The sequence below is a fragment of the Apis dorsata genome, unplaced genomic scaffold, assembly GCF_000469605.1.
Source record: "Apis dorsata unplaced genomic scaffold, Apis dorsata 1.3 scaffold_515, whole genome shotgun sequence".
In the NCBI taxonomy this organism is placed as follows: Eukaryota; Metazoa; Arthropoda; class Insecta; order Hymenoptera; family Apidae; genus Apis; species Apis dorsata.
This window is the reverse complement of record NW_006263741.1, coordinates 88782-104534: the sequence shown is the minus strand read 5'-3', so window position 1 is coordinate 104534 and position 15753 is coordinate 88782. Positions and strand designations below refer to the sequence as shown.

General features: G+C 24.5%; 3 protein-coding genes across 6 annotated transcripts in view; 1 reads left to right on the top strand and 2 right to left on the bottom strand.

Annotated features, from left to right (window-relative positions):
* The window catches only part of LOC102670998 (14-3-3 protein zeta), a 17144-nt gene extending 12155 nt beyond the window's left edge, over positions 1-4989 (bottom strand). For both annotated transcript variants that reach the window (XM_006620410.2, XM_006620412.2), the window contains exon 1: positions 4834-4989. The gene's annotated coding sequence lies outside the window, so the exon portion shown is untranslated. The remainder of the gene's footprint in view (positions 1-4833) is intronic.
* A 182-nt stretch (positions 4990-5171) lies between these two features.
* Positions 5172-6592, top strand: LOC102671420 (mRNA turnover protein 4 homolog). Its single transcript, XM_006620413.2, has 4 exons — positions 5172-5469; positions 5591-5895; positions 5977-6213; positions 6282-6592. Exons 1-4 carry the CDS (start codon positions 5442-5444, stop codon positions 6435-6437), a joined length of 726 nt encoding a protein of 241 aa, XP_006620476.1. The 5' UTR covers positions 5172-5441; the 3' UTR covers positions 6438-6592.
* A 1581-nt stretch (positions 6593-8173) lies between these two features.
* Positions 8174-15753, bottom strand: part of LOC102681297 (phosphatidate phosphatase LPIN3) — a 12353-nt gene continuing 4773 nt past the window's right edge. For 2 of the 3 annotated variants that reach the window (XM_006620398.2, XM_031512728.1), the window contains exons 3-11: positions 14705-15658; positions 14508-14629; positions 14082-14293; positions 13688-13867; positions 13020-13553; positions 12590-12915; positions 11932-12435; positions 11721-11824; positions 8174-9899 (exon numbers count right to left, since the gene is read on the bottom strand). In XM_006620398.2, coding sequence (XP_006620461.1) covers positions 9749-9899; positions 11721-11824; positions 11932-12435; positions 12590-12915; positions 13020-13553; positions 13688-13867; positions 14082-14293; positions 14508-14629; positions 14705-15658 — 3087 coding nt within the window. In that variant the 3' untranslated portion in view covers positions 8174-9748. Of the gene's footprint in view, positions 9900-11038; positions 11198-11720; positions 11825-11931; positions 12436-12589; positions 12916-13019; positions 13554-13687; positions 13868-14081; positions 14294-14507; positions 14630-14704; positions 15659-15753 lie in introns of those variants that run through there. The other variant, XM_006620399.2, reaches the window with a different exon arrangement.

Sequence of the window (15753 nt, the reverse complement as noted above, 5' to 3'; positions counted from 1 at the left end):
TATATATATATATATATATAAACAGTGTTGACGTCTTATAATAATCTTATAATAATTGTAAATATTGTAAATATTATAATTTTAGATTTCTAGATACAAGATTACATTAACGAGCTAGAAAAACAATAGCTTACTATATAATATAAAATCATTTCTAAATGAATACTTCAATGAATGAAAAAAAAAATGTTAGATATAAATAATTATATTGTTTAATGAAAAATGATATTATTATTATTCAAATTAATTTCCGATCTACTATTATTTTCTTTGGCATCTTCAACTGAAAAAATATTTAATAAAAAAATGAACTATTTTCCGCAGAATGTTGGCAGCAACCGATAAGGTAAGAACTCGTTTAATTGTTGGTTAACCATGAACGAGTTTCTCGTTTCGCGTGAAGAATTAACTTGAATACGCTTTTTTGAGATGATCAATACAAGTATATAAAATGAAAAGAAAAAAAAGAAAAAGAGAAAAATATACAAGTCATTGCAGATCCAGAAAACTGTTAGGTTAATTGTTACGACACTGATCTTACAATATGACACAGACTATCTCGAAAACAAAAATTATACTTTTCAAGCATATATATCCAACAAAATTTTCAATTACCTCGTTTTCAAATCATCGAGTTCAGCCAGTAAACTCAAGGATATTTCATTATTGATTTTCAATAGTACATGCTCCATACTATTTTTATTACTGGATTCCAAGAGATTCGATTTAAGAATCTTGTGAATCCATTAATGAGCAAATACATGTTAAAAATACAAAAAATAAGTAATGAGAAAAAAAGAAGCACTTACACATATAGAAGACATGTTTTCTCTCTACCCATACATAAATCGAATATGTGAGATGTGAGAACCGATTAAACGTTCAAGACATCATCCATATAGCGAAATATAAGCTAGGTTTGCAAGAGAAGTACGATTTGCTACAGGTGGTAGAGTATAGATAACGCGTGAGGGTGATGCTGCTACCGAATCTCTCCCACAAAAGAAAGCTCTTTAGAAAAATTTAAGGTTATGATTCTTAATATTAACTTTCTAAAAGCTTATTATTTTCTTAAAATATATATTTAATAAAATTAAAAAGAAAAAAAAATTAGAATTGAAAAAATCGCGGAAAAATTTGCACTTGTTTAACACATTGTCCTTGTTGGCGCGATACGACACGGCATTACAATACCGACTAGCTTGCGCAATCGACGTAGCAAGTATACGCTTTTTCACTACCATTCACTCGTTTTCTACTGTCATATTGAATATTTTCATTCATTCACAATGAAATCTTACGCCAACTTGACTTGATGTAAAACAATTGACCGTGATCAATCAAACTTGTTTCGATTTTTACTTTATTTCACAAATTTTTTTTCAATTCGTTTAGTCACAATCTATAATCATTCTCGTTGATTTCATTCAATTTAACTCAAATTACATGATGTTTGTATCGAATATATAAAATCTTCGAATCGAATATTAGTCATCTTGCGATATAAAGAATAAACAATGTCTTTCATGTTCTCCCATTGAATTGTAACTAACGACACTTGAAAAAGTACTGCAAACAAGAAGTATATTTACGTTATACGTTAAAGGTGGCGCATACGCGATGAATTCACGCGAGTTTCTGCGTCAGCCGTCTTGGAATAGCAAGTGATGTCAAGCTCGGTGTTTCGATTTGGTTCAGTTCGTTCTTCTGACAAACTAAACACATACATATTCTCATACGATAGTGAATATATATTCGCTACATTAAAAAATACTTTCAAAACATCAGAATTATCAACAAATTATCAATTTAGAAATCGTCTATTATAAAACAAAAATATTTTAGAAAATTAAAAATCAATGAGAGAGCGAAGGATAAGAAAATGGAATAATTGGTATGGAACGAAACGAAAAAAAAAACGAAAAATAATGCAAATGAAAAAATACACAAATTAATTAAATCATATTAATAAATCACGAAAAGAAAAAAAAACAATAAAAACAAATAAATATAAATCATTAGGATAGATTTTTTTCATCATACTATTTTTTTTAAATTATAAATAGATCTACATAAATACAAACAAAATTATAATAATAATCAAACGCTAATTATATTTTATTTTTATTTTATTTTTTCATTTTTTTTTGAAAACTAATTAGAAATTAAAAATGAAATATTAAATTAAAAAGAAAAGAAAACAGTCAACTCATCAAAATGTTAACGATAATATGAACAATCATATGAATGAACGAATGAACGAATGAACGATACACGCGATATTTTAATCGTAACTAAGATATCTTATTAACTAGCAAAATTCAATTTTCGATAATACACGATACTCATACCATGTTTCCTAGGATTTTGATTACGGCCAAACGATCTATATCTATAATTATAGATCGTGATTTGTGCATGAAATATAAAACTATAAAGTAAATATCGATAATGTATCGATATTTATATCGATGATCATATCGATAGTGTTTAATTGTTTGTTTTAAAAAAAATTGAAACTAAATCAGAAAACTTTTATTTATATTATTCCTATAAAATTTTTATACAATTTTTAAGAATTTTTTTTTATTTATCTAATTTCAACAATTTAGTGTTAGATTAAAAAGAATGCATTGTGAAGGTTATGAAGTCGTAGTGAATGACCAATTATTCGTAAATTCGTTTAAACGAATGAGTCGACAGAAAGCTTAAAAGCACTTTCGTCGAAGTAGCACTTAAATATATAGCCTTATAGTACATACGGATATTGTGATATTCTTCCTTCTCGATCTAATCATCTATCTCGATCTAATGCTTTAAAATTTGAATAAGAGAAAACCTCTTTTTGTTCAGTTAACTTCTTGAATACAATGTTAATCAACAAAACGCTACTACATCGAGATCATTTTCAATTTACAGCCACTTATCAATCAATAACTACATTCAACAATTGTGAAATTCTCATGTATATAATTCTCAATAATCATATATTTTTGTACAATTTTTACTTCTATTCAATCATATTTTTATTTAAAAATCTACTTTAATCATTAAAATTAAAAAATATTGAAATGATGAGAAATAAATAAGAACAAATGAGAGATGATAAAAAAAAATAGAAAGGCAGATAAAATATTGAAGTGTTTCGTATTTTACAATTGAAATTTTACCAAGTTCCGAAATAAAATAAAAAACATTTCAATATGAATAACTTCTTTTAATTTCAGATTTTTTTAGATTTTTCCTTGTCATAGAACAAAAATGATATTTAACTTCAAAGGATCATTCTTTTCAATTAACGTAAATAATAAAATAATGTAATTGATAAATTTAAATAACACGAATAAGTACAAATATAATAAATATAGCATATATAATAAATAAAGTAACTTCATTCCTTAAATGAATACATATTAAAGAAAAGCTTATAGAACATATCATATGATATCGAGTGAACATGCAATGAAAAGTTGAAAAAGAACATTATGATACGCGCATTATTATTATTGTCAATGTTGATTAAAAAATAAATTCCATCTTAATTCATATTGTTTAACAATCAAGAAAGATTAAGAAACAGAATTCACAATTCCTCACTATGAACAAACAGCTAATTTTTACTAAAATTACCAATTAATTTAAATGTTATATATTCTACTCAAATGATTATGTATATTCAATAAATGAATATGAAAACTATATAATAGTAACATTATGATTGTTTTTACCTTTTTTACTTAGTGAAATAAAAAAATAACCTACGATATATTTAAAAAAAGCACGTAGAAAATATGATCAATAGCATATATTACTATCATATTTAATTTTTCATTGAGATTGAATAAAATTCAATTACATATTATTTCAAAGAAATGGACGTCTACATACATGTTATACCGGTCGATAATAATACGCCACATAAAAGAGAATAATTCATTCTAATGCATGAAAACTAAAATTTTATGTTATTATCAATGGAAACCTACATATAGGAATTTCAATATTTATTATCCAAGATATATTGAAAGATTATCGAAAAGAAGATAATCACTCATCTGTCAAAGGGCGTGTACTTGATACAGCATTTATATATCTTCAGTAATATCTTCTAATGGAAAGCGCATGTTACTTTTAATACGACTTCAAGCGTAATCATGTGCAAAAGAACAAGCAAAATTTACTAAACAATGTATTTTTGATTTTTTCGAACTATATAAGAGATTAAATATTGCAAAAAAAATCATTATTAACAATGAGCCAACACTTACACAATTAATTGTCATTTCAAGAAATTTCTACATTCAATGAAAACAGTTGCCAATATGTTAACTTATATATCATGCGAATATAAAATAAAATTATGTATGAAACCGATAATTTTCTAACATTTTATAGATATAAAATGTAATTTCATCACCGACTATATAACTAAGATGGCGGCAATTATCTTGTTCGTTTAGGGCTGTCGCGTCGCGTGCGTCGTATCCGCTATGAGCGGCAAGTGACTATCTTCAGACTACCTTTTATCGCACCGCAGTTTAAAGAACTTTACTAAAATGATAATTCGTTTAATAAATGATTGATATAATATGTGAATTATGTAGAAATGCCAAAACGAATAATTTCAATTATAAAAATGTAACAAAATGAGTAATTTATAGGTTATTTCGAGCAACTTGGCAAAAAGAGAAGGGGACTGCATGGCTACGGGGTTCACACGACTCATGATCAATTACATTTCATATTATTTGCGACCGATATTTTAAAAGATATTGCTATAACTTCCATCTGTTTTTCACACTCGTATATAAGTACGTTTGAAAAAAGACTCACCTTTAGAGTGTTACAAACGGCCTAGAAAATCGAGGCTTCGGCGTATTCGACAGCTCCCGTCCACTACGATCTCACAGAGTGCACTGGCGCAACGAGCGGAAGCCGCCATCTTGAACTGCGTTCACTTGACGCTTTCCGTTCATTCGAAGAATACTCGTTTATCGTTCCCGCCATTTCTGAAATCTATAGATAAATAATTTATTCATTTATATTATTTTCATCAAATCAATTTTTTTTTTATTTTTTAATATATCTTTTATATCATTTAAAATATAGTTATAGTATAATTATATACAAATGTATTAAATTTATCGATTAAATTATATGTATATATATACTTATATTAACACAATGCTGACAAATCAGAAACAATTCATTCCATATTTCAATTATATTTTCAATTGATTGTTTGCAATCATTGTTTTAAAATTAATCTAAACATTCTACAGTGTTTTACTTAAAATAAAGTTTGAAGTTTATATATCAAGAATATTACACATTTGTATTATATATATTTATGCGCTATTTGCATAACACATGTTGTGTGATTATTAATGTGCTTTTTCGATTTATTAAAAGTATAATTTTTAAAATTTTCTTGCTAAAGAATGCCTAAATCGAAAAGGGATAAGAAAAGTAATATTATTATTTTCACTAACAGTTTATTTATTTATTGTTTCATTTTATGTCTTTAATTTTTATAAGTTAACCTAAAAATGTTTCACGTGTCATCAAATAATAAATTTGTATTTCACAGTATCTCTTACAAAAACAAGTAAAAAGGGACTTGCCTTGAAGCAACAAATTGTGGAAGATGTTAGAAATTGTGTTGAAAAATATGCCAGGATATTTCTTTTATCCGTACACAATATGCGTAATAATAAACTTAAAGATTTACGTTCAGAATGGAAAGACAGCCGATTTTTTTTTGGTAAAAACAAAGTGATAGCATTGGCTCTAGGAAAGTCATCGGAAAATGAACTTGCAGAAAATCTTCATAAATTATCATTAGCTTTAAGAGGACAGTGTGGCCTATTATTTACAAATAGAAGTAAAAAAGAAGTATGTATTTATTTATTAAAGAATTATTAATTAATATTAAATATATATAAAAGTTATATTTATTTATTCATATTTATTAAGGTATTGAAATGGATGAGGGAATATGAGGAAATAGATTATGCTAGATCTGGTTTTATTACACAAGAAACTATAACATTACCTGAAGGTCCAATACCAGATTTTTCACATAGTATAGAACCTCATTTAAGACAATTAGGAATGCCTACAGCTTTACAAAAAGGTGTTGTAACATTAATCAAAGAATATACTGTATGTAAAACAGGACAAGCATTAACTCCAGAACAAGCAAGAATTTTGGTAAATATATTGTGATATCTTATGATAGATATTAAAAATCAATGAAATAACAGTTTTTTCTTTTACAGAAATTACTTGGTAAGCCTTTAGCTACATTTAAATTGATACCATTAGGTGTATTTTCTAAAAAATATGGATATAAACAATTTATATCTCAAGACGATACTAAAGAAAATTTAGAAGAACAAATGGCTATGGAAGAAACAGAAGAAATTGATATGTAAAAAAATACATATAAATTTATATATATATATATATACATAAATTATAACTTCCATATTAATTATAACTTCTAATTTTATTAGAAAATTAGAACATTGTAAATTTTATTAGAAAAATAAACATATGAAGGTGCTTATAGATCTACATTTTTAGAAACAACTGATAAAATATTCATCATTAATGTATATTTAAAATATCAAAATTATGAAATTTCTCCTTTTCAATCATTATCTATTTAATAAAACGAAATAATGACGCTACCTCTATATTTTTCTATATTCTGGATTATTGGAGTTTTATGGGTAAATCATAAAATTGTTATATATAACCTATATAATACAAGATAGATTTAAAATTATTTGCAATTGTATTTACGTAGATTATTTATTATTGGTGCTGCGAAAATTCTTGTGATAATAATCGTAAAATAATTTTTGATGTAAATTCTGATAAAAGAAGTAGCACGATGTCCATCGATTCTTCGGATATATCTGATAATGATGAATCTGTAAAATGTAATAGAAAAAGATTAACATATGAGGTGCACATTAATAAATTTAAATAAATTTAAAAAGTTTTATTTGCTAATATTTATACTTTATTTGAAAACATCATTTTCTTACTTACTTCATTCATAACTATAATTTCAGACCAAAACGCGATGGCCAAGCAGAACTTCAATAAATGAAATATAATATGAATATATAACATAACAAAAATTTTTTTGTCATTAAAATAGCTTTATTAATATATTTGCATCTTAAACATGAGATATCATAAATTAAACAAAGTAAACATTGAAATTTAAATTTTTTAATAAGACCATTTTTTCATTAATTTGTGATTTATTTATTTATTGTTTTAAAAGCCACAAGATATATATTTTTATTACATTTGTATTTCATTTATAATTATATATTAAACAATAAACGAATTATATGGGAAATAGAAAATTATGAAAGAAACGCATCATACAACATATGATACGAAATTTAAATTTTATCTGTTTAATTATGAGTGAATTAAACTATTATTTTATAATGTATCATATTAAATATAATAAAAATAGTGAAATGTAAAAAAATGTAGAGATATTGAAACATCATGTTACATAAAATAAAGTTATATTTATGAATCTAATATTTATGAATGAATAGCAATATACTATAAAATTTTATCGATTATATAGAAACATGCTCTTATGTAAAACTGTATTTATTTTATAAATATTCATATGTAATATTAAGCAATGTTTATATTAATTGTAGAAAAAAGCATTCAAGATGTAATTTTGCAATTAGATTATTGCTAAGGAATGCTTTAATATTTAATAATTTATATGTTGAGCACATTCAAACAAAATTCATTTTTTTTGCATTGTTATGTAATATTTATAAAATATTATTAATAATATATTTATTATAAAAAGAATTTATATAAAGCAAAGAAACTAAATTAAAATTTATGATAAATTTTAAACTTAAAATAAAATTTAAATTTATTTGTACTAAAAATAAACGAGTTTAGGAAAAGCAATAAAAAAATACCAAAAATTAAATATTTGCTTGCAAATATCATATAATAGGAATAATAATAAACGTAATAACAATAACAAATATATAGATTGTTTTGTTATTATAGAATGATTGATAATAAATTTAAAGTAGAAACTCGCAAATTAAAAAGAAAAAAATAATATCATTTTCTACATTTCTTTTTTCTTATATCTTATTATTTTTTTCTCTCTCTTTTTTTTTTGAAGTTATACCATTTTATTAAATATTTAATATTAAGCTATATAATTGGAATACAATACTGCATCGTCAAATAATTTGCATTTAGCATTGTCATGTTGTTAGTGTCAGGATATCAATGTTCTTCACTAATATTCATTTTTCAAGTAATAAAAATTCTTACATCCTACTTTTAACGTATACTTATTTTTAATGAGTACGAAACTCAAAATATTTTCGGTTCTATTCTTCAGTTTTCTTTGGTAGAACATAATTGTACTTTTGCATATTATAAAAAACATAATTAGATATTAAAATGAATGATATATTATTGTGCTATTTTTATCAACAGAAAATCTATGCTACTTAGTATAATTATTATACTTAATTATCTTTAGATGGTATAGTTTGAAAGACATAGGCATAAAATATATCATTGTAAAAAAAAAAAAGAAAAAGAAAAAAATGACCATTCTAAAATACATTTACATAATAAAATGGAACTTATAAATAGTTTCAAATAATAATAATTTTCTATAGGAAACTAGGCATACTTTCCATTGTTAATGTAAATAACGAATTTGCTTTTATACACTGTTATCGTCCTGACCTCCTTAGTATTTTGTTGAATTATATCACAATACACAAATGATTACATTATAGAATATGGCAATTTCACAGCACTCTAATTCAACAGAGATCTCATATAAAAATAAATAAGATTTCTTTAACGAAATTAATTCGAGAAAAATATCAGCTAAAGTAATAGATATCTAAATTATATTACAAAACATTAAACTTTTATGTACTATGGTGATTACAATTAAATAATTCTAAAAGAAATTTTTGATGAAATATATATTAGAAAAATCATGTATATGTATTACGCTATTTACTTTTTTTTTATTAATGAAACTTTGTAATATGATTTTTGTATGAATGAACTCATAAATTATTTTATATGCATGTTTATCACCATATTACAATCGATATTATATTAGTATCATACATTTTCAATTATCGATTAATAACATAATATATATCTAAGATCTAGAAAGATCTATCTATAAAAATTATTTTAAGCACAGCATATAAGCGATTTGAACTCTTCTTGAAACATATAATAGTGCAATAATTCTTATTGAAATATATCATATCCTTTAATATAATAATTTTACTATAAATTACGTTGAAAGCTAATTTAATGTTATTGATAACAACATAGCCCTGCTATTATTCTATTTCTGAGAATTGGAATGTAATTAAATTCAATGTAAAATACTTATTCTCCTTCTAACATTGATTCATGTATCACTTGTATTGATAATAAATTACTTTTATATGCATTTAACGTTATTCAGAGTCTACTGATCAATAAATAAAACATATCTACTAAGCCTATAATCACTTATATAAATCTATTTCAGAATTGCATCGATTTAAAATTCAAGAATTTTACATTTGATTATATAACATATGAAATATAAAAAGTGATTAAGAAAAAACTATAATTATCTAATTATAAATAAAATGTATCTGTTCTTTTCTTAGAATAAAAATTCTAAGTAAAATATTTTTACTTATATGATTTGTCTTTGAGTATATAGTTCTTCCAATGATGGTACTTCTGGTATTGGATCTCGCCAATATACAAAATTACTAAATTCATCCGCAGCATCCTCTCTCCAAGCTGGGAAAAGATGGTCGACAATAAAGCTCATATTTGAATATCTGAAAAAAAATAATAAAATCAAATTATAAACGTTGGGTTTATTATGTTATATTGCGGATTTATATTTATTATATTTATTATATTTATTAATAAAAATAAAAAATATATTATAGGATACATGTCAAATGCATAGTTATAGATCGCATTATTATATATGTATATAATAAATTCTGCTAAAACATCAATACTGAAATTCTGATGAAATTGCATTTTGTGATCTTAATAATGATTTCATTCTAACATAAATATATACAGGATGTCCCATTAAGTAACAAAAATCTTAACTAACAAAAGTTTTTTTGTTAGTATAATTAATGGATATCAATGAATTTATTATGGGCAATATAGTTTAAATATTTATATATAATTTTGCAATACATATAATATGTTCGAAGTACTTGGTTGAATATTTGTGTATGAACAAAAAAAAAAGTAAATTTTGCCGTACACAAATCCATAAAGATCTTTTTTATAGATATATGCATATAAAATAATATCATACATATATTATACATGAAATAAAATATTATTTGAAAATATAATTTTATTTATATAATATTTATATATTTTAAATGATGAGCCTAATATCATTGAAGATGAATGAAAATGGAAATGATAAGAAGCAATTGTGTAATAACCAGTGCTTACCCTATAAGAATTATAAGAAGATAGATAGCAGTTCTTGCACAACCAAATACCTCAAAGCATACTAATAAGATCAAATTAAAAAAATAAAAAAAATATAAATTAATTTTTAATAATTTTTTAAATAAAATAAATAAACTAATAATAATAATAAATAAAGAAATAAAAAAGAAGAAAGATATTGCCATTGGAAAAATCTAATTGTGCATATACTAATATTTTTTTTAATAATTTTTATATAGATTAAAAAAAATATTATATATAAAAAACACATAATATGATTATATAATTATATGTTAATATTATACAATACTGTATTCATATAGAATATATATTCATATAGAAAATATGAAATATATTCTTATTTTGATCAATTATAATATGAAATTATATTAAAAATTGTAAATATTATTAAATTTATAGAATAATATAGTGCATAAAATAATAATCCTGTTATGAGGTAGTAAATTTGTACATATCAAATAAAAAGAGGTCCAATGGCATAAATATATTGTTTATAAAGATTATTAATTTAAGCATTATCAATTGGACGAATAGAATAAAACAGCTATGGTTGTGCCGCCATCAGTAGATGATTCACATGGGCAGTGGCGGGAACAACTCATTGACGATATCGCACTGACATGCGTAACTGCAATCATAGAAATATCCGACCTATAAATATCTTTTTCTCAATAATCAATTTTCCTTTTTCTGCAAATTTGCTCTTTCCTAATTAATTGGATAAAATATAAATTTCGAATTTTTTTTACATCAAAATCATAAATCATTCTGCTTAATAAATTAATTTTCATTCATTTAGAAAAAACATTCACATGTACAATTTTTAAAAGAAATTAAAAAAAAAACATATAAATACCTATGTGCTAACATCTATAATGATTTAAGATTTTTAACAAAGACTAATAATTTTAGTGTTGTAGCAGAAATGTGAATATGTATTTTTTTTTTCAGAATAAAATATTAAAATTATTGTATAATATGTAAAATAGATTTTAAATAGGTTTATATGAAAATATAAACTAAATATCTATGCGCTAAAAAAATTAAATAAAATTGCTAAATTTATTATTACATTTATATGTTTGTTTATCTAAGAGAAAAGAAATTAGTAAAAATGGAAAATATATATATAATGATAAATAATTACTTACGAAGATTGGAATGTTTGCGTTAGTTCATGTTTCAATTCGCCTCTATGATTTATAGTAAATATACGCATAGTTGGAATTCCTACAGCTCGATATGCCCAAACATCCTACGAAAAAAAGAAAATAAATATTTAGTAAGATATTTCTTGAAAAAACTATTATATTATATTTCTCGTATTTCTTGAAAAAAATTATTATAAATTAAAATATTTACATTAATTCGGTTTCCGTAACCAGCATAGAAAGGTTTTGAACCTTCTGGAAATAAAGCTTGAATGTCACTAAGACATGATATCTTGAATTCTTCGGGTTTTCTCTCTATAACTTCACGGTGGAATGCTGAAATTAGACTTGTTGGATTTAAAAGTAATGGTCCATCAGGGAGTGACAAATCTCCTTGTCTAATACTCTTTAAATATTCTCTTGTAACTTTAGCTTGTCCAATCGCTCTTGCAGAAAGATATAATAATTTATAACCATTGTTTTTAATTTTTGTAAATAATTGAGCAACACCAGATTGAGCCCAATCTTTACCAACTATTGGCAAAATATGACCTAGCACATCAGATTTTGTAATGGTTCCATCTATATCAGAAATAACAATTTTATCATCCCATTTCCACTTGTAAATATGACATTTACAACGTGTAGTGCCTTGATATGCTGTAGTTACGCTAAAAACTACTTCATTAGCTCCGTCTTTTAAATTGAGACTAGCCTATAACAAAATAATAAATTCAAAAAAAAATATGATTATACATACTATAAAAATATTAATTATAATTAAAGATATAAAAATATATAATTAAATATAATTAAAAATAATCTAAAATTTTATCTATTTTATAATTTTATGAATTGTTTTTACATACTATTTGTATAGATGATAATCTCAAAGTTTTTCGATATTTTTCAGTAGATTCATAATATGATCTTCTTTCTTTAGGTATTTTAACTCCTTGTGATTCATTTTGATTACTATCAGAATCTTCACTACCGCTATAACCTTCACCTTCCCTTTCGCTATTTTTTTCAGTTTTGGCGATATCTTTTGTTAATTTCGTACATTGTTCTACTGTTTCCGTTATACACTCTATATTCTGATCAATTTTTAATTCTCTATTTGAAATTTCATCAATTTGAGTATTTTCTTTCATTTCTACTATTTGTTCTGAAGATTGAATAACAGTTCCATCAGCTATAAAACAATAATAATAATAAATAATAATAAAGATATTATTATTAAAATATTATTAAGATATTAAAAAATGAATAAAATTTAAAATTATAAAATTATTTTACTTTGATTAAGTTCTTGAGATTTTTTAGGCGGTTGTGTAGACCGTCTCCATGAAAACCATGAACTGTAACCACTACGGCCTTCTGGTTTGCCAGTATTTTCTTGTTTTTTTTGTTCATGCATTGGTAATGGCATACATTGTGTATATAAATTTTCGATTGTATTTTGTGGTAAATGTCTTTGAAATATAGCATAAGTCATTATAATTGAACAAGCAGTTGTCCAATTATAGAATTTTTCATTAATTTTTACAACTAAATTTGGATTTTCATATAATTTCGGATCCGAACAAATATCTTCAAAATGAAGTAAATTTTGATGAAAAATTTCTTTGGAAGGACCAGTTTCAGAATCTAAACCACCGCATAAGGATATACTAATATTCATATTACTGTCAAATATAGAATGTTTTGGTTCTTCAAAATCACTGTCTAATGATTTTGGTCCACCAATTGCTCCTTCAACGCTATTAGGACTTTGTGGTAAACTTGGTCCATTACCTGATTCAGTATCTTCCTCATCTATTCCTTTTCCATCTATAAAAATATTATATTAAAATATTATCTATTAAAATATTATAATTAAAACAAATTGTTTTAATATTTAATAATTGTTACAATATAATTTATATAATTTATATAATACAATATAATTTATATAATTGGATTACCTTTATTTGTTGATTGACCTCTATGAGAAGAAGGAAAATAGAGAGCTGCAACTTCCGGATCTAACTCGTCAGCGTTAAGATCACTAAGATAAATTCCTTCTAATTCAGGATTACGTCTTACACGAGAAGTTTTTCGCATAAAGGACAACATACCACTAAGCATAGATCGATGTGCTTCCACTAATATTAAAACATAGTTGTATATGTTAATCTAAAGTATATAAAATTATATTGATATGTTCAAAAATAATATAAGATCAATTAATTTAATAAATAAACAAAAGATATAAATTTTTTTTAATAAGATTTTAATAAAGCGAAATATATATTTTACGTTTCTTTATGATTTTTAACTTTTTGTTCATATCATTATTATTTTTTTGATAATACTAACTACTGTTTGGTTGATTAACAGCTTTTGATGAATTCAATGAATTTCTGTGAGGTGTATGTGTTGAATCTGGAGGCAAACTAGGCAGTTCACCCCATCTCCAGCTCTGTTGATGACTTTTATCATCCTCTCGTTCAGTACCTTCTTGTGTTATTTTACGCATTTCAAATTCTGTGTCAGATTGAACAGGTGAACATGGCCTAGAATCCTGATTCCTATTAAATATGATGATGACAATAAAACATAAAAATATTAATTTTATGTATAAAAAAGCATTATGTATACACTTTTCATTTCTATAATATTATATGTAATTTTATTATAATTTAATTATATTTAATTCTTATATATATTCACATATAAAATACTATTTATAGAATTATATACATAAAATTTTTATATATATATATATACACATAACAAACTTACTTTGTAACTTCAGTGTCACTGAAGAAATGAAAGTCTGTTTCAGGACGTTTATCTGTTGTTTCTTGAGTCGAAATAACTGATTCATTCTTGTTTTCTAATTCAGCAGTAGAATCTTTTACCATCTTTAATCAATATACATATCAATAAGTAATATTAAATCCATGATCAAATATTTTATTTTAAATGCAACAACTTACAGATTCGCCAAAGGATTCATCTGGGATAGATGCATCGTTCTCACTAATCTCTGTCTGGCTACTACTACCATTGCTACTCTTTCTCTGAGATCCTTTTTTTCTCAAAATGCTTTTCCTCTTTCGTTTCCTTTTGGTTGAATTACTATTATTTTTATTCTCTTCGACACTTTCGTCCTTTGAATTTTTTTTACTCATCGATGCGTTCGATTCATCACTCGATTTTTCTCTACCGCTACTTTGCATATCTTCTGTAATCGGTCTAAAATCATTTTTTACTACACTAATTTTTCGAATTCTTTCAGACGAAGTTACAGCTACAAAAGATTTAGGAGTTGATGCAGTTGGACATGATTCATCATCATTAATACCATCCATATCAAAAATTTCTTCTTCGCCTTTTAAGGAATTTCGTTTTTCATTTTTTTTTTCCTTCCAATCACTTAGTAATACTTTTTCAAATTTTTGTCTTTGATCTATAGGAAGTTCAGGAAAATTTTCTTTAAATAATCTTTCTTTATCTTCAGTTTTTAAAGCAGAATATTGTTCGCGAATTAATTGTTGTCTTTGCACTTCTCTTTCTTCTGGTGTTAAAGAAGCAATTTGAAGCCATTTTGCACGATGTTCTGATGGAACATCAGAGAATTGTTCATTTAAAAATTTTTCTCTTTCATCAGGAGGCAAAGCTGACATTTGTTCCCATTTTTCTCTCTCAATACACAAAATAGATTCTATGAGAAGTTTATCTCTCTGTTCTGAAGGAAGATCAGAAAGAATATTAAATCTAGATGATGGAAAACAATTATCTTCAGGTATAGGGGAACAAGCTAAATGAGGTGGAATTTCAGTATCAGTCGGAGAACCATGAGAACTAACTTCTTCAACAAAAAAGGCTTCTCCAGAATCTCCTAACTTCATATGGATTTGTCTAGGTTCTCCATTTATTTCTATATCCACCTGTGATAGAAAAAACAAAGAAAAAATTATTTATATATTTCTCTTCAAATTATTAAGAAAATTAAGATAGAAAAAATAGGATTTCAATATTTAAT